At 43.0% G+C, this 19,176-nt stretch overlaps 4 protein-coding genes across 5 annotated transcripts in view; 2 read left to right on the forward strand and 2 right to left on the reverse strand.

The window, feature by feature from the left end:
• LOC106610073 (zinc finger protein 214) overlaps positions 1-19,176 on the forward strand; it is an 844,054-nt gene that overhangs the window by 781,846 nt on the left and 43,032 nt on the right. The window lies entirely within an intron of this gene.
• The window catches only part of LOC106610081 (zinc finger and SCAN domain-containing protein 2), a 482,712-nt gene that overhangs the window by 276,441 nt on the left and 187,095 nt on the right, over positions 1-19,176 (reverse strand). The gene's annotated exons all lie outside the window — the stretch shown is intronic.
• Positions 1-19,176, reverse strand: part of LOC106610133 (zinc finger protein 629) — a 254,819-nt gene that overhangs the window by 120,162 nt on the left and 115,481 nt on the right. The window lies entirely within an intron of this gene.
• Positions 4,780-9,695, forward strand: LOC123744272 (Wilms tumor protein homolog). Its single transcript, XM_045723198.1, has 3 exons — positions 4,780-5,232; positions 5,583-5,713; positions 7,394-9,695. Exons 1-3 carry the CDS (start codon positions 4,950-4,952, stop codon positions 8,462-8,464), a joined length of 1,485 nt encoding a protein of 494 aa, XP_045579154.1. The 5' UTR covers positions 4,780-4,949; the 3' UTR covers positions 8,465-9,695.

Consider the following 19,176-nt stretch of genomic DNA (forward strand, 5'->3'; position numbering starts at 1 on the left):
ACGTGATCATTACATGAGGATTATACAGTTCCTGTAGTGTTTGTAAACACTGTGGTAGGTTGATTAATAACCTGAACCAGATTACAGGCACTGGTTACAGAGAAGCTTCCTCTTGATGAAAACCAGTCAATATTCAGGTCCCCAAGGAAGTAGCCCTCTCTGTTTACATCACAAGCTATCAAGCATTTCACCACATTATCTAGATACTGACTGTTAGTACTTGGTGGCCTATAACAACACCCTAAAATAATAAGCTTTAGATGAGGTAGGTGAACCTGCAACCACAACACTTCAGCAACACTTGACATGAGATCTTCTCTAAGCATTGCAGGGATATGGCTCTGAATATATACAGCAACACCTCCCCCATAGGCATTCCTGTCTCTTCTATAGATGTTATCCTTGTATTACTACTGCTGTATCAAAGGAATTCCTGAAGTCTCAGAAATGGCTAATGTATGAATGTTATCTGATGTTAGCAAGTTACTGATTTTATTAACATTATTTCTAAGGCTACATATATTACCTGGGTAGATGATCAGAGATAGACATAATATGGAAAATAACAAACAAAGCAAGAGAAAATAAAAACATTATTCAGCAGTCCATCAATCATTTGGTTTGTGTAAGTGTGTGTGTGTGTGCTGCAGAGTTGAAGCTACGAACCCTCAGGCTTGGCTCTCTCATCCCTTCCAGGCTTTTGGGAGAGAGGGTGGACATTGAGCTTGTCATGGCGGATGTAAGCAATGTCCCCACGAGTTCTGACAGCTTTCATGGCTGGGATAAGTTATTTCCTCTTCTGGTGCACAGCTTCAGGATAGTCCTAGTTGAGGAAGATGTACATTCCTCTCACGTTTAGGCTCTTTCCAGAACAGCTACCTTGTCCTTGAACCTCAGGAATTTGACCATTTGTCACCTGGGCCGGTGATGTGTTTCCCAGTCCTTTGGGTGTGCTCCCCCTCAATCTTCTTGTGGTCCATCTTCAGTTTTTCAGTGATCATTTCCGTCACTTTGTCCTCAGACTCCGTCCAGGTCTCTTGGAGATTCTGCAATTCCGTCCACAACGTTGTTCCACCTTGATTGTCCCTCGAAGATAATATGATTTATCATGGATTCACATACATAACTGATGTCCTCTCTCAATGAATTACAGATTGCTGTCATCTTGCTGTTCTCTTGTTTAAACTCATCGAGCTGACCCTGTGAGAACTGCAAACTGTTCTTCATGTCCTTGACCTCTCTGGTCAGATCATCCATTCTTTCGTTAGTTGACAGTATTTCGACACAACACTTGAAGTTATTTTATTGTTGTTGTAACAACTGCTTGTAGAACTATTTTTGTTCGTTTAAAAGATCCTTCAAACACAACTGTCCTCAACGGTATTCCCAACGGCTTTGGTCTTGGTCATGGTAGCAACATAGGCTACGCTGTTACTCCTCACAGTTCCAGACAGGGCAGGTCACAAGGCAGATGGAAACAGCAACAAACAGCAGGGATTCAAACAATCACACTCCCGGGACAATTCGTAGTCCTAGCCGCAAGGGCTGTGAGCTGTGTACAAGCTGCTGAGATAACCTAGCTAGCTTGATAGCTAACTAACGTTAGTTAGAAGCTAGGTTAGTATATGCGCCAACAAGGGAACAATGAGCTGCTTCTCTTGAGCAAAATAGACTTGCTATTGTTCCCTGTAATACAGTAAACATCCTACACCTTAATGTGATGTTATACACTGAGTATACCAAACAATCGGAACACCTTCCTAATATTGAGGTGTCAAAAGGATTCCACTGGGATGCTGGCCCATGTTGACTTCAATGCTTCCCACAGTTGTGTGAAGTTAGCTGGATGCCCTTTGGGTGGTGGAACATTCTTGATACACATGGGAAACTGTTGAATGTGAAAAACCCAGCAGCGTTACAGTTCTTAACACAAACTGGTGTGCCTGGCTACCCCGTTCAAAGGCATTTACATTTTTTGTCATGCCCATTCACCCTCTGAATGGCATACATACACAATCCATGTCTCAAATGTCTCAAGGCTTAAAAATCATTTAACCTGTCTCCTCCCCTTCATCTACACTGATGGAAGTTGATTTAACAGGTGACATCAATAAAGGATCATAGACTGACCAAGTGACTCTAGGTGAAAGCTATGTCATGGAAAGAGCAGTTGTTCTTAATGTTTTGTATACTCAGTGTCTAGTACGTTGACAACTATTTGAAAATAACAGAATTACAAGGCAAAAGTCAATGTTTCTCAAACCTACAGAAGGCAAATTATTTCTCCAAAACGAAATATGTGATGATATTAGTTGGCAGGGGTCTTTACTGCTACATTATTGTGTTTTCATGTATTTCTAATATCTTTTAAGTATTTTTCTGGTAGATGCTGTCTAAGTCCCCTTTTCCATCTGTTTGACCAGCAATCAAAGCCTTTGCTTATTCCTATTTTTTAGTATATAAAATGGTTGAAATATGTATATATGACTACATTTCCCAAAAATATAGACTCTTACCTTTCATTTGACATGATCGTATGATTTTCACGTGTTGGTGCTCATGGATCCTTTTACATGGAAATGCCCATTTGTTATTACAGTCTGCAGTCCATGCTGGCGGAGAGACTCTAAAGCAGCTGGTCACAAACCCTGACCCTGGATCAGGACCCTGGATCACTAGCCGTTGCTCTTCCTTCCCGAGTCAGAACCAGGACCGAACCGCAAGGGACAGAGACTCCACCACCGCACAGAACACAACCAGTGGACAGGTGGACTGAACAACTTCAGTCCTGGTGGTCATCAGTGAGACAGCCCAGACCATTCTCTTCAAGCTCAGTGCAGGGATGGAGCAGGGCCTGGGGCTGATAGAGATAGACCCTCCTGTTCCTATGATACAAACACCACAGTATCCATGATGAACAGAGCAGGTCACCCTGGGCTTCAGCCTTCACAGAGAGTTGTGGGAGACCCCCCTGGTGGTAGTCTAATAGGAAGTCTGTCTTCTCTTTCAGGATCTCGTCTAATGCCTAGTGAATGGGTACATAGAAGGTCTAGGCCTGCCTCAGTTACCTCATGGTTACGCCACCAATACAGGATGGGTGTTCAACACAAGAGGTATCTAGCCTATAACACAGCACAAAATCCCAACAACACCCAAACAATGGCTCGAGCTCAAAGACTAACCACATGAGGGTGGTTGCTTCTGTTTCTACCTCCTCTAGTGTCATTGGGTCACAACGTGGGAGGTCGAGCATTAGGACGGACGCTGACAAGCTGTACGCCTGCCCCACGTTTGGGAACTGCTTCACTGAGGCAAACTACGTGAAGAAGCAACACACCGTTCTCACCAAGGAGAGGGCCTTCAAGTGCAAACTATGTTACAAGAGCTTCTCCTTCCGGAGTAGCCTTATCAGACATAGGAGTGTCCACAATGGGGAGAAATCGTAGCAGTGTGGCTTGAGATGTACACAGGGGATATCTGGGAGCCATTCTTTAGCTGACATATTATAGTCATCATGTGAAGTGTCTTGGGGTAAGAGGGTTTTTTGGATTACTAAGTGCCTCAGTTGAGCATCTGTGTATGCTCACATTCTCACATTACTTGTTGTTTGGTGTGCTGGCATTAAAGTGTAACACTACATTTCCCCCTCTGAGTTTGGTTTTTCCTGTGTTCTAATCATAACAATATAATGTTGAGGAAAGCCAGTGTGTATGTATGCGGATGACTCGACACTATATATGTCAGCTACTACAGAGACTGCAATGACTGCAACACTTAACAAAGAGGTACAGTTAGTTTCAGAATGGGTGGCAAGGAATAAGTTAGTCCTAAATATTTCAAAAACTAAACTGCTTGGAGTAACACTGTCATGGTCAAAACATGTTGATGCAACAGAAGCTAAGATGGGGAGAAGTCTGTCCATAATAAAGTGCTGCTCTGCCTTCTTAACAACACAATCAACAAGGCAGGTCCTGCAGGCTCTAGTTTTGTCGCACCTGGACTACTGTTCAGTTGTGTGGTCAGGTGTCACATAGAGGGACTTAGGAAAAATACAATAGGCTTAGAACAGGGCAGCACGGCTGGCCATTGGATGTACACAGAGAGCAAACATTATTAATATGCACGTCAATCTCTCCTGGCTCAAAGTGGAGGAGAGATTGACTTCATCACTACTTGTATTTGTGAGAGTAATTGACATGTTGAATGCACCGAGCTGTCTATCTGCCAAGGCAGCAGTTAATGGGGATCCATAATAAATACCAATACAAATACACAATTGCCTGTACGTTGTTTCTCAGTAAAAGAGGGAATCATTCTACTCAGGAGAACTTCTACATTCCAAATCCACAAAGTTTACACCCCAAGAAGAGTTGCTGCTCATTCTGCAGTACAGTCCAGTGGAGGCTGCTGTGGGAAGAACGGCTCATAATAATGTCTGCAACGGCGCGAATGGAATAACATTTGATAACATTCCACTCCAGCCGTTACCATGAGCCCGTCCTCCCCAATTAAGGTGCCACCAACCTCCTGTGGTACAGTCCAATAAATGATAGGACTACACACACAAAAAACATTGTTGACCATTTAGGCTTTAAAAAGTAAAACATAAATCACATAGATATACTTTCAATTATCATTTGTATGATAACTAGTATAAAATATATCGAAACTTTGGACGTTTTCCATTATTTTGGCACTAATTATTTACAAAGTGTACAGAACTCTTATTCAGGATTCCAAAAATCCGTGACTCGGAAGTGCTTAGTTTTTCTTGTCTGCGTCACAGTTGCTGGACCACAGAGTTTCTGTACTGCCTTTGGCCGGACTTTTGCGCAAACAACAAAACCGCAGTGTCCAATTACAATTTCTACGTTAGCGTTTTTAATTCGCGTTGGAGATAGGATTTGGTTGACATATGTTATTTTGGCAACGCTAGCTAGCTGCTAACAATGACTAACTATATGGTTTTTCACACTCAAATAGCTTCCGTCATGGAGGTGCTAGCGAATGCAGCCGTGGCAGAGATCTGTAAACTCGTAGACGACGACTATGCAGTGTTTCGTTTGGAAATAACACAAAGCCAGAAAGAAAACAGGACATTGCGGAGAAAACTACAGCTACAGGAACTGAAGGTGGCACGGGAGCGCGCAGAGAGGACAATACGAGAGCGCGTCGTCGCCAGTCGTCCTAGAAGTGTCAAGATCCTCGACCGATACAGAGTAATGGCAAGAGGTACATTTTGAGGAAGGCCAAAATTGCCGGCCATAGCGCCCTGTTCCCCTCAGCGCACGCGTGGCTTTACATGTGTTATGGTTAACCAAAATTGGGTGTTGGTCAGTTTTTGGATTGCAAGGAATAATTCCACTGATTCCTTAGTTATCTTGAACAAAGAACGTATCATATTTTAACCAGATTCTTGATTTACAACATTTCCTATTATTTACTAATTGAAAACAATACGATGCATGGAACATATATCAATCTATAAATAGTATATCAAGAAGTTATGAGGAGTGTTACCTTACAGTGTCAAAACTGTCAATAGTGTACCTAACCACCTCTTTTCTCCCAATCACTCTCAGGTGAAGGACATCTCACTGGAGGCAACAGAAGCTTTGTGAAGTCAGCAGAACACAATACATGGAGAGATGACCGACCAATCACTGTTGATGAGGGGAGTGGAACCTCAACCCAGCATGTTATCATGATAGAGGTTAGTGTAATAGTGTTGCATAAAATAGTGTTACTTTGTAAATCAAATGTGGCCTGTTTATTTCAGCAAGGCTCCCCTCAGCTATTCACTTCCTTACAGTGCATTTGGAAAGTATTAAGACCCCTTAAATTTTTCTACATTTTGTTACATTACAGCCTTATTCTGAAATGGATTAAATAGTTTTTTTCCTACATCAATCTACACACAATACCCCATAATGGCAAAGAAAAAACATTTTTAGATTTTCTCGCATTTAACAAAAAATGAAAAACTGAGATATCACATTTACATAAGTATTCAGACCCTTTACTCAGTACTTGATTGAAGCCTCTTTTTCAGCGGTTACAGCCTTGAGTCTTCTTGGGAATTATGCTACAAGCTTGGAACACCTGTATTTGAGTAGTTACTCCCATTCTTCTCTGCAGATCCTCTCAAGCTCTGTCAGGTTGGATAGGGAGCGTCGCTGCACAGCTATTTTCAGGTCACTCCAGAGATGTTCGATCGGGTTCAAGTCCGGGCTCTGGCTGGGCCACTCAAGGATATTCAGAGACTTGTCCCAAAGCCACTCCTGCGTGGTCTTGGCTGTGTGCTTAGGGTCGTTGTCCTTTTGGAAGATGAAACCTCGCCCCAGTCTTAGGTCCTGAGCAGGTTTCTAACAAGGATTTCTCTTACTTTGTTCCGTTCATCTTTCCCTCGATCCTGACTAGTCTCCCAGTCCCTGCCTCTGAAAAACATCCCCACAGCATGATTCTGCCACCACCATGCTTCACCGTAGGGATGGTATTGGCCAGGTGAGGAGCGGTGCTTGGTTTCCTCCAGATGTGACGCTTGGCATTCAGTCTTGTTTTCATCAGACCAGAGAATCTTGTTTCTCATGGTCTGAGTCCTTTGGGTGCCTTTTAGCAAACTCCAAGTGGGCTGTCATGTGCCTTTTACTGAGTGGCTTCCGTCTGGCCACTCTACCATAAAGACCTGATTGGTGGAGTGCTGCAGAGATGGTTGTCTTTCTGGAAGGTTCTCCCATCTCCACAGAGGAACTCTGGAGCTCTGTCACAGTGATCATCGGGTTCTTGGTCACTTCCCTGACCGAGGCCCTTCTCCCCCGATTGCACAGCTTGGTCTTGGTGGTTACAAACTTCTTCCATTTAAGAATGATAAAGGCCAATGTTACCCTTCTCCAGATCTGTGCCTCAACACAATCCTGTCTCGGAGCTCTACAAACAATTCCTTCAACATCATGGCTTGATTTTTGCTCTGACATGCACTGTCAACTGTGAAACCTTATATAGACAGGTGTGTGCCTTTCCAAATCATGTCCAGTCAATTGAATTTACCACAAGTGCACTCAAATTAAGTTGTAGAATCATCTCAAGGACGATCAATGGAACCAGGATGCACCTGAGCTCAATTGCCTTAAAATAAGGTTTTTATGTTTTTTATTTTGAATACAATTGCAAAAATGTCTATAAACCTGTTTCTGCTTAGTCATTATGGGGTGTTGTGAGTTGATTGAGGACATTTTGAATAAGGCTGTAACATAACAAAATGTGGAAAAATTGAAGGGGTCTGAATACTTTTCGATTGCACTGTACATCTACATCCTCATTTATCTCGTGAGACTTCCCTATGACATTGTTATTCAACTCATGTACCGGAATAACTCCTCTCTTCTTGTGTCAGTCTGCAGATGCAGAGGCTGCAGGTCCTGGGGTTAAGCAGGAGATGGCTGAAGGAGAAGAGGACCCACGGCACAGCAGAGACTGCCAGACTGCAGTGGCTGGAGCGCCCCCTGTAGCCACGGAGGACCCCACCACCGCCCCAGCACAGCCCAGCAGCATCACGGAGGTCAGTGGAACGCAGAACACCATCTTCAAGACAGAGACATACCCCAACACTTCAACGGGGCTGGGGCGACTGGGCTGTCCTCCTGCTCCCCACTCTGAGTATTTACTTTATGGTAACCATAGCCCGACGACGGTTCTGTCCCATCAGGACCCAAGTGACTCGTTACAGACTGTCAATGATCCGTCCTGTTCATACGCTACAGAGACCGGGATGATACCTGGTGACATGCCTGTGGGCTTAGATACACAGACTAATCCAATGAGAGGGAACTGGAACCAGTACAGTAGTAGTGTGTATTCTGAGGAGTGCCTGGATGAGAAAGGAGAGGGTCTGGCCTTAGATGATGTGACTGTGAAAGTGGAGGGTGACGCTCCTCTGAAATGGAATGAAGACGAGACTCATTTAGGAGAAGGACACTTGCAGGGCAACAGCAGTGAGTTCTTAGACTACAGGGAAAGCTTGGAGACAAATCTAAATGTTGGGACCCACTCCCCTTTACACGCGTTCAGGGATCACAACCCAGTGTCCACGTCAATGGCACCTTCCGATTCACACAGCCATGTCCTTTTCGATCAGGTATTGATTTCAAACAACAGGGTTAGAGCCCAGGCTCTGGGTGGGGGAGCAACATCAGGAAAAGGTAAAGAGAAACGGTTCCTCTGCGCGTTCTGTAACAAAGGCTTCAGCTGCCCCCAGAAGGTGGAGATCCACCAGAGGGTCCACACAGGGGAGAAACCCTACAGCTGTACCCAGTGTCATATTCGCTTTGCCCAGGCTGGTGACCTGAAGAGGCACCAGAGGGTCCACACAGGGGAGAAACCCTTCAGCTGTACCCAGTGTAACATGCGCTTTGCCCATGCTGGCAACCTGAAGAGACACCAGAGGGTCCACACAGGGGAGAAATAATACAGCTGCCCCAGTGTGAGAAGAGATTCTACCGCCAGCTCCAGCTGAAGATGCACCTGAAGGTCCACACGGGAGAGAGGTGGTTCGCACTGCAGGAAGAGGTTCTCAGAGAGGAGCTACCTCAGGATACACCAGCAGAAAACCATTCCACTCGATAACTTCTGACGTTTAGATCAAACCCTGCATTAATTAAAGACAAAGATGAATTGTCAAAAGATCCGCAGTTGCATTTGGAATTACGAGAGTAACATATTTTAGTGTTGAATATTCGGGAGGAATGTTGCTTCCAGACGTGTGATATACACTGAGTGTACAAAACATTAGGAACAACTGCTCTTTCCATGAATGCAGGTGAAACTTACAGTATGATCCCTTATTCATGTCACTTGTTAAATTCACTTCAATCAGTGTAGATGAAGGGCAGGAGACAAGTTAAAGAATATTTTTTTTAAGCCTTGAGACAATTGAGACATGGATTATGTGTGTGTGCCGTTCAGAGGGTGAATGGGCAAGACAAAATATTTAAGTGCGGGGTATGTTAGTAAGTGCCGGGCGCACCTGTTTGAGTGTGTCAAGAACTGCAATGCTGCTGTTTCCCGTGTGTATCAAGAATGATCCACCACCCGAAGGACATCCAGCCAACTTGACACAACTCTGGAAGCACTGGAGACCTTTTGAGTCAATGCCCCGACGAATTGAGGATGTTCTGATGGCAAAAAGGGGTGTAACTCCATATTAGGAAGGTGATCCTATTGTTTTGCGCACTCAGTGTATAAGGCAAAAAAAATGTGTTTGTACTGTGTGGGCCAGTGGTTCCCAACTTCAGTCCTCGAGTACCCCCAACAGTACACATTTTGTTGTTGTAGCCCCAGACAAAAAACAGCTGATTCAACTCATTAACTATGTTTCCATTAATTTGGCCAGAGATTTTTCATTAACATTTAGAACGTTTCCGTAGAAATAGATGTGACAGTTGCCTATTGCGGTGTGTTTCCATTGAACTGTCTTGTGTCGCTCAAAAACAGCAGACGTAATATGACTTCACATCAAGAAAAAGTACCAGTCAAAGGTTTTGGACACACCTACTCATTCAAGGGCTTTTCTTTTATTTGGACTATTTTCTACATTGTAGAATAATAGTGAAGACATCAAAACTATGAAATAACATGTATGGAATCATGTAGTAACCAAACAAAACAATATATTTTAGATTCTTCGAAGTAGCCACCCTTTGCCTTGATGACAGCTTTGCACACTCTGAAATACCACATTTACATAAGTATTCAGAACCTTTACTCAGTACTTTGTTGAAGCACCTTTGGCAGCGATTACATCCTTGTGTCGTCTTGGGTATGACGCTACAAGCTTGGAACGCCTGTATTTGAGGAGTTTCTCCCATTCTCTGCAGATCCTCTCAAGCTCTGTCAGGTTGGATGGGGAGCGTCGCTGCACAGCTATTTTCAGGTCTCTCCAGAGATGCTCGATTGGGTTCAAGTCTGGGCTCTAGCTGGGCCACTCAAGGACATTGAGACTTGTCCCAAAGCCACTCCTGCATTGTCTTGGCTGTGTACTTTTTTACATTTTATTTTTATTTCACCTTTATTTAACCAGATAGGCTAGTTGTCAACAAGTCTTTCATTTACAACTTCGACCTGGCCAAGATAAACAACAATACAGAGTTACACATGGAATGAACAAACATACAGTCAATAACACAATAGAAAAAGTCTATATACAGTGTGTGCAAATGAGGTAAGATAAGGGAGGTAAGGCAATAAATAGGCCATAGTGGCGAAATAATTACAATTTAGCAATTAAACACGAGTGACGGATGTGCAGAAGATGAATGTGCAAGTAGAGATACTGGTGTGCAAAGGAGCAAAAATAAATAACAGCATGGGGATGAGGTAGTTGGATGGGCTATTTACAGATGGGCTATGTACAGGTGCAGTGATCTGTGAGCTGCTCTGACAGCTGGTGCTTAAAGTTAGTGAGGGAGATATGAGTATCTAGCTTCAGTGATTTTTGCAATTCGTTCCAGTCATTGGCAACAGGGAACTGTAAGGAAAGGCGGCCAAAGGAGGAATTGGCTTTGGGGGTGACCAGTGAAATATACCTGCTGGAGCGCGTGCTACGGGTGGGTGCTGCTATGGTGACCAGTGAGCTGAGATTAGGCAGGACCTTGCCTAGCAAAGACTTATAGATGACCTGGAGCCAGTGGGTTTGGCGACGAATATGAAGTGAGGGCCAGCCAACGAGAGCATACAGGTCGTAGTGGTGGGAAGTATATGGGGCTTTGGTGACAAAACGGATGGCACTGTGATAGACTGCATCCTGTTTGCTGAGTAGAGTGTTGGAGAATATTTTGTAAATGACATCGCCGAAGTCAAGGATCGGCAGGATAGTCAGTTTTACTAGGGTATGTTTGGCAGCATGAGGGAAGGGGATGCTTTGTTGCGAAATAGGAAGCCGATTCTAGATTTAATTTTGGATTGGAGATGCTTAATGTGAGTCTGGAAGGAGAGTTTACAGTCTAACCAGACACCTAGGTATTTGTAGTTGTCCACGTATTCTAAGTCAGGACCGTCCAGAGTAGTGATGCTGGACGGGCGGGCAGGTGCGGGCAGCGATCGGTTGAAGAGCATGCATTTAGTTTTACTTGCATTTAAGAGCAGTTGGAGGCCACAGAAGGAGAGTTGTATGGCATTGAAGCTCATCTGGAGGTTAGTTAACACAGTATCCAAAAAAGGGCCAGAAGTATACAGAATGGTGTTGTCTGCGTAGAGGTGTATCAGAGAATCACCAGCAGCAAGAGCGACATCATTGATGTATACAGAGAAGAGTGGTACTTAAGGTCATTGTCCTGTTGGAAGGTGAACCTTCACCCCAAAAAGGCCTGATTGGTGGAGTGCTGCAGAGATGGTTGTCCTTCTGGAAGGTTCTCCCATCTCCACAGAGGAACGTTGGAGTTCTATCAGAGTAACCATCGGGTTCTTTGTCACCTCCCTGACCAAGGCCCTTCTCCCTCGATTTCTCAGTTTGGCCGGGTGGCAAGCTCCAGGAAGTCTTGGTGGTTCCAAACTTCTTCCATTTAAGATTGATGGAGCCCACTGTGTTCTTGGGGACCTTCAATGCTGCAGAAATGTTTTGGTACCCTTCCCCAGGTTTTTCCTTCGACCTTATGGATTGTTTTTTTCTTTGACACGCACTGTCAACTGTGGGACCTTTATATAGACAGGTGTGTGCCTTTCCAAATCATGTCCAATCAATTGAATTTACCACAGGTGGACTCCAATACATTTTTGTAGAAACATCTCAAGGATGATCAATGGAAACAGGATGCACTTGAGCTCAATTTTGAGTCTCATAGCAAAGGGTCTGAATACGTTTTTATATTTGCAAAAATGCCTAAACCTGTTTTCGGTTTGTCATTATGGGGTATTGTGTGTAGATTGCTGAGATTTTCTTTTTTTAAAAATTAATTTAAAATACAATTTTAGAGAATCTGTAACGTAACAAAATTTGGAAAAAGTCAATGGGTCTGAATACTTTCCGAAGGCACTGTATATAGCAACACCTCCCCATAAGCATTCCTGTCTCTTCTATAGATGTTATCCTTGTATTACTACTGCTGTATCATCAAAGGAATTATCTAAGTGAGTCAGAAATGGCTAATATATGAATGCTATCTGATGTTAGCATGTTATTGATTTCATTATCCTTATTTCTAAGGCTACATATATTAATATGAGCAAATGTTTTTGCCCTTTCCTGGGTAGCTTCTCAGAGACATACATAATATGGAAAAGAACAAACAAAGAAAGAGAAGAAAAAAAAACATTCAGCAGTCCATTAATCAATTGGTTGTGTGTGTTTTCTGCGGGTGGACAATTATCCTGTCATAGTGGATGTAAGCAATGTACCCACACGCTTTAGCAGCTTTCATGGCTGGGACAAGTTATTTTCTCTTCTGGCGCACAGCTTCAAGAACTTGAAGAATTTTGAAGAGAATAATAGGCAATTGTTGGTTTATCCAGGTGTGGAAACCTCTTAGACTTACCCGGAAAGGCTCAAAGCTGCCAAAGGTGATTCTAACATGTATTGACTCAGGGGGTTAAATACTTATCTAATTATGATATATTAGTGTTTTATTTTTAAAAAATTTTATAAAAATGTTAGAATTTTTCTTCCACTTTGACAGAGTATTTTGTGTAGATCATAGAATTTAAATTGAATACATTTTTATCGTACATGGTAAAACAACAAAATGTGGAAAAAGTCAAGTGGTGTGAAAATGTTATGAAGTTCCCAAATGCTTATTTTAGAACTTCCATTCAACTACTTAATTTCTTTCCCAAGACACTTAATGAGAAAATGAATGTATTTTATCATGCAGATTTGTAGTTTAGACGTGTATGTGTGGTTTTCATATGGTGTATTTTAAACTTATTTATGTTTAATAAACACAAAATAGGAATGTTCATTCTAAGACTTTCATTGAGACTCTTTTGTATACATTACATCAGATATCACCCTATTTAGCATACAGTACACCCGACAGCGCTTTATAACTAAATATACAATGACCTCAAAGTATTGGGACGGGTACGCGCAATGCCGTCGGGTACAACAAATAAAAATGTGATTCACTTTTTTTTTACACATTTCTGGGACATTTTCAAAGTCCATTTATATTTACCATTGGGGTGAGTTTTTTTTTTCTCGCCCGAGTAGCCTCGTTTCACTGCCAAAAATGAAATGAAACCATCTAGTGTTAAACGAAATAACAACACAATGTCAAATACAGGTAGCCTAGTCAAATAATTAACATCCAATCACATGAACCGTTACTCTCTTGCCGGAATTCCACTAACGGTCAGTATGTAGCCAAACGTAGCTGCTGCTCATGTTGGTATCTGTACTGATGGTGCAAAAGCCATGACAGGGAGACAGTGGAGTGGTAACACACGTGCATGACCGCATGAAAAACGTTTTGGACACTACAGTGAAAATGGTAACTTTGTTAAAGTAAGGCCCCTGAACTCGTGTATTTTCTGCACTATGCAATGATATGGGCAGCAACCATGTAACACTTTTACAACATAGTGTGCTGGTTATCAAGGGCCAAAGTATTGACACATTTTTTTAAATTGACAGATGAGCTTAAAGTTTTCTTTATTGACCACAATTTTCACTTGTCTGACCACTTGCATGATGACGATTGAGCCTATGATTAAGAAGTTGGAGCTCATCTCTGTCTGCATTAACAAGGACACCACACAGGTCTTCCCATCATTGTATGATTTTGTGTGTGCAAATGAACTCAAGCTTACGGACAATGTCAAATGTGATATAGCGAAGCACCTGAGTGAGTTGGCTGCGCAATTATGCAGGTACTTTCCCTGAAACGGATGACACAAACAACTGGATTCGTTATCCCTTTCCACTTACCGATATCTGAACAAGAGAGCCTCATCGAAATTGCAACAAGCGGTTCTGTGAAAATTGAATTTAATCAGAAGCCTGTGCCAGATTTCTGGATTGGGCTGCACTTAGAGTAACCTGCCTTGGCAAATCATGCCGTTAAAACACGGATGCCCTTTGCAACCACGTACCTATGTGAGAGTGGATTCTCAGCCCTCACTAGCATGAAAACTAAATACACAGACTGTGTGTGGAAAATGATTTAAGACTGAGACTCTCCAATACAACCCAACATTGCAGAGTTATGTGCATCCTTTCAAGCACACCCTTCTCATTAACCTGTGGTGAGTTATTCACAATTTCCGATGAACAAATAAGGTTTTATATGTAAGATGGTTAAATAAAGAGCAAAATTATTTATTATTATTATATTATTATTTGTGCCCTGGTCCTATAAGAGCTCTTTGTCACTTCCCACGTGCCGGGTTGTGACAAAAACTTACACTCATTCTTATGCTTAATAAATGTATCATATAGTGTGTGTGTGGCAGGCTTACAATGATGGCAAAAAACAACATTTGAGAGTGATCTGACCCTGGTGCTAGAGGGGGTATGCAGCTGGAGGTTGAATGTTTGAAGGGGTATGGGACTATAAAAAGTTTGGGAACCACCGCTTTAGCACTTTCGATTGTTAATGACACAATGACTTTGAGGTTAAAGTACAGATTGTCAGCTTTAAACGGAGGGTATTTGAAACCATATCGGGTGAACCGTTTAGAAATGACAGCACTTTTTGTACATATTCCCCCCCATTTTAGGGGACCAAAAGTAATGTGACAAAAAAGTTAAAAAGTTACAGAAGCACAAATATCATACCCCCCACAAAAATGTGTCACTGTCCCGATACTTTTGTTTGTTTACATACAAAAACACACAATGTATGAACTTGACCAGGTAATTGACTCCAAAAAACTCCATATGTAGAGTTATATATATATTAATGTCCATTTTGTAACCTCTTCCTGCAGGTGGTTTGCTGGAGGCTAATAGAGGAGACTGGGCGGCCATCTTGGATTCCCAGACTGGTGCAGCCAAGGGCCCGGTGGATGACATCACCGAGCAGGCCAGGACCAGAGGCAACATAGTGGAGGTCAGTGGATGGGACAGCTTCCTCAACTCTGGGCTGGGGAACAACACTGTTAACCACAACCAGAAACAGACAGTCGAACACAAAACAACAACCGATCTTAGACTCCATGACAACAGATTGGCTGAGACCAGGGTGAGGATTAGATTTGGTCTGCGGGGACAGGGAGCTGTCCGTTTGCGGCGGGAGAGAACAGACACAGACTTGGCTAGCTATGCTCCGTCCTGCTCCTATAGTTGTGATTCAGAGAGACTGATGGCACCTCAGGTTAACCCCCTAACAGGTGCTGCCTTCAGCCTGCCTTCTATAGGATCTATCAACTGGAACATGGACCCTGCGACAACACAGACACTCCCTGGCCTTCATCCTCCTCACACTCTCCTAATGTTAAACCAGACCTCAGACAATGCCAGTACCTCAACACTAAATGGCTACACAAACCCATTGACAAATGACAGTAGTAGTAACGCTATCAGCAGATCCGGTGGCAAAGAAAAGCGCTTCCCGTGTTCGTTCTGTGGGAAAGCCTTCAGTTTCCCCCAACAGGTGGAGATCCACCAGAGGATGCACACGGGGGAGAAACCATTCAGCTGCCACCTGTGCCGGGCCAGTTTCTCACACTCGTCCAGCCTGAAGAGGCACCAGAGGGTCCACGCAGGTGAGAAAACCTACAGCTGCCCCCATTGTAAGAAGAGATTCTCCCACCAGCACCAGCTGAAGAGGCACCTGAAGGTCCACACAGGAGAGAGGCCGTTCGCCTGTACGCACTGCGGGAAGAGGTTCTCAGAGAGGAGATACCTCAGGATACACCAGCAGAAAATGCACACAGCCCATGAATAGTGTAATGTAGTACTAGTTATTTTGGAGTTAATTTTGTTGGTTTTGGATGTAGTGGGGAACTAGATGAGGTGAACTGAGGAAAGAATAAGTATGATGAGGCAGAGTAGATTATATGGTGATGGTTGGTGTGCTGGTGTCTGTAAAAATGCTTCACTGATGAAAAGTGACAACCTGTCATGTTGTTTGACGCTGGTGTTTTATAATGAAGAAATTATAGTGCCTTACTTCATGTTTACCTGACTAAGTATTGAACACATTTATTTTACGTTATTGAAATACAGATTTACATCCGGTAACGGAATTACATCATGGATCCCTGATTATACTATACAGAAATGCATAATTATGGCTATGAATATAATTTGGTTCATGGTGATGTATCCTGAATAGGTACACAAAGGTAGAGAAATATGTAATATCCGTATTTTGCATATTTGGGTATTATTCTACACACTGGCTATTATTGTCTGTCCTCAAACAAGACCACATTTGGATGGCTATGACCAGACCGAATCTGAAACCATCATAGATATCTACGTTTCAGAAGTTTATACTGTACTGTTCTCAGCTGTGCTCTACTGTACTGTGCTGAACTCCACTCTACTGTACTCTACTTTACTGTACTGTTCTGTACTTTACTGTTGTTACAGGCTTAGGTTTTTCCATTTATATTTTACCTCATTGGTCAGTATGTGTTCAACCTGTGCTGGTCTGTCATCTCGTTAATCAGGTGTTTCACCTGTGCTGGCACAGGTGATATTTAAGAGCGGCTAGCCCAGTGCTCCAGATGTCTTGAGAGATGTGGAGGGTTAACACCTTTAGTTGGCTCTCCCTATTTGATTTATAAACAATCCTTTATCTTATCTTCACTGTTTTCGTTTTGCTCCACTTTTTGGTTTGCTTCCTGTCTTTAAGAACCTCTTAAGGATCTAACCCTTTTTTTCAATTTTCACCTAAAATGACCCAAATCTAACTGCCCGTAGCTCAGGACCTGAAGCAAGGATATGCATATTCTAGATATCATTTGAAAGGAAACACTTTGAAGTTTGTGGAAATGCGAAATTAATGTAGGAGAATATAACACATTAGATCTGGTAAAAGATAATACTAAAAAAAACATGCGTCATCTTTGAAATGCAAGAGAAAGGTCATACATTGAGATAGGATTCTAGGTGTAATTTAGATGTTTTCCACAAGATAGCAGCAGTGTGTGGAATTGGCTGTTGTTTACAATGTCATTCTAGTCACATTATCGCATATTGAGCAACAACTGTCCCGGTTTAGGGACACCGATCTCGTAGAGGTTTAAGTTTGGTGTGGGTTTTAATTTAATTTGCCTTTTCTGGTCCAATTTTAATGGTCGCTCATCGTGGGTGTCTTTTAGGTCCCAGTTGTTGTTGCTAGTCAACTTTCAGTGGACACCCCCATGGGTGTCTTTCAGAACCCCTCCTAGAACGTCACCTGTTTCTCTTTGGTAACCAACCCCCTTCTGTTTGAGCAACAATATTTGGTTTCTTACTGGGGAACGTAACAAAATGGGGGCTCGTCCGAATCTCCATAGACAAACATTGGCAGTAGCATGGCCTTACTGAAGAGCTCAGTGACTTTCTGCCATGCTAGAGCTGCCCCGGTCAACTGTAAGTGCTATTATTGTCTAGTCTAGGACCAACAATGGCTCAGCCGTGAAGAGGTAGGGCACACAAGCTCACAGAATGGGACTGCAGAGTGCTGAAGCTTATAGCGTGTAAAACCGTCTGTCCTCAGTTGCAACACTTACTACCGAGTTCCAAACTTACACTGGAAGCTTCATGAAATTGGATTCCAAGGCCAAGCAGCCGCACACAACCCTAAGATCATCATGCTCAATGCCAAGCACTGGCTGGAGTTGTGTAATGCTCGCCGCCATTGGACTCTGCAGCAGTGGAAACGTATTCGCTGGAGTGATATATCACGCTTCACCATCTGGCACTCCGACGGACGAATCTGGGTTTGACGGATGCCAGGAGAATGCTACCTGCCCCAATGCATAATGCCAACTGTAAAGTTTGGTGGAGGAGGAATAATGGTCTGGGGCTGTTTTTTTCATGGTTTGGGCTAGGCCCCTTAGTTCCAGTGAAGGGAAATCTTAACGCTACAGCATACAATGACATCGTAGACGATTCTGTGCTTCCAACTTTGTGGCAACAGTATGGGGAAGGCCCTTTCCTGTTTCAGCATAACAATGCCCCCATGCACAAAGCAAGGTCCATACAGAAATGGTTTGTCGAGATCGGTGTGGAAGAATTTGACTGGCCTGCACAGAGCCCTGACCTCAACCACATCAAACAACTTTGGGATGAATTGGAACGCCGACTGCGAGCCAGGCCTAATCGCCCAACATCAGTGCCTGACCTCGCGAATGCTCTTGTGGCTGAATGGTAGCAAGTCCTTGCAGCAATGTTCCACATCTAGTGGAAAGCCTTCCCATAAGAGTGGAGGCTGTTTTAGCAGTAAAAGGGGGACCAAATCCTTATTAATGCCCATGATTTTGGAATGAGATGTTCGACGAGCAGGCACTGTTAAAGATGCTATCCTTCAGGCTTATGAGTTAATCTCTGAGGCATACAGACAACAGTTCCGTAAATGACAAAATACAGAATCACAAAGCCTTGTTGAATTCGCAATCAATCAGTCAATCAAATTTATTTATAAAGCCCTTTTTAGATCAGCCGATGTCACAAAGTGCTGTACAGAAACCCAGCCTAAAACCCCAAACAGCAAGCAAAGCAGATGTAGAAGCATGGTGGCTAGGAAAAACTCCCTAGAAAGGCTGGGAACAGGCTTGTCTTTTTGATCGGTGGTTTGGTTCTCAAGAGGCCGAAGGAATTAAAGACACTCATCAAGCACTGCAGCAGTAATGAAAGTAGGAAAGTGTTTCAATGGGCCTGCTTTGTTGTTATTATTAGTGGCTTAAGTCTTTTTTAATTGAGAAATATTAAACTTTTTCTGTTCATCGGAGTAACAACATGAATTTGTGCATGAGGCACAAATAATGCAGTGCGACTTGAATTTTTCCATCAGCTTTTTTTGGTCAGTGGAGGAGGGGAGAGCAGAGGAATGTCAGCCCAGTAAAATAAAAATAAAAATCAAATTATTTAAATGTATGCTCACTCAGCTATGCTTCACAAGTAATACAACAACGGATCTATTACTGGTGTGATCATATAGCCCTCCTCAAATTTTGAAATATAATTTTAAAAAATGGCCCGAACAGCAATGCATTGGCAGTCAATATGCGGTGATAATGTATTGGGCTTATAGC

The sequence above is a fragment of the Salmo salar genome, chromosome ssa08, assembly GCF_905237065.1.
Source record: "Salmo salar chromosome ssa08, Ssal_v3.1, whole genome shotgun sequence".
NCBI lineage: Eukaryota > Metazoa > Chordata > Actinopteri > Salmoniformes > Salmonidae > Salmo > Salmo salar.

Bases quoted from the DNA above. Each gene is read 5' to 3' on its own strand.
- LOC123744272 (XM_045723198.1), top strand. From the start codon at position 4,950: ATGACTAACTATATGGTTTTTCACACTCAAATAGCTTCCGTCATGGAG. The intron at 5,233-5,582 runs GTACATTTTGAG...AATCACTCTCAG, and splicing joins ATACAGAGTAATGGCAAGAG to GTGAAGGACATCTCACTGGA. The intron at 5,714-7,393 runs GTTAGTGTAATA...TTCTTGTGTCAG, and splicing joins AGCATGTTATCATGATAGAG to TCTGCAGATGCAGAGGCTGC.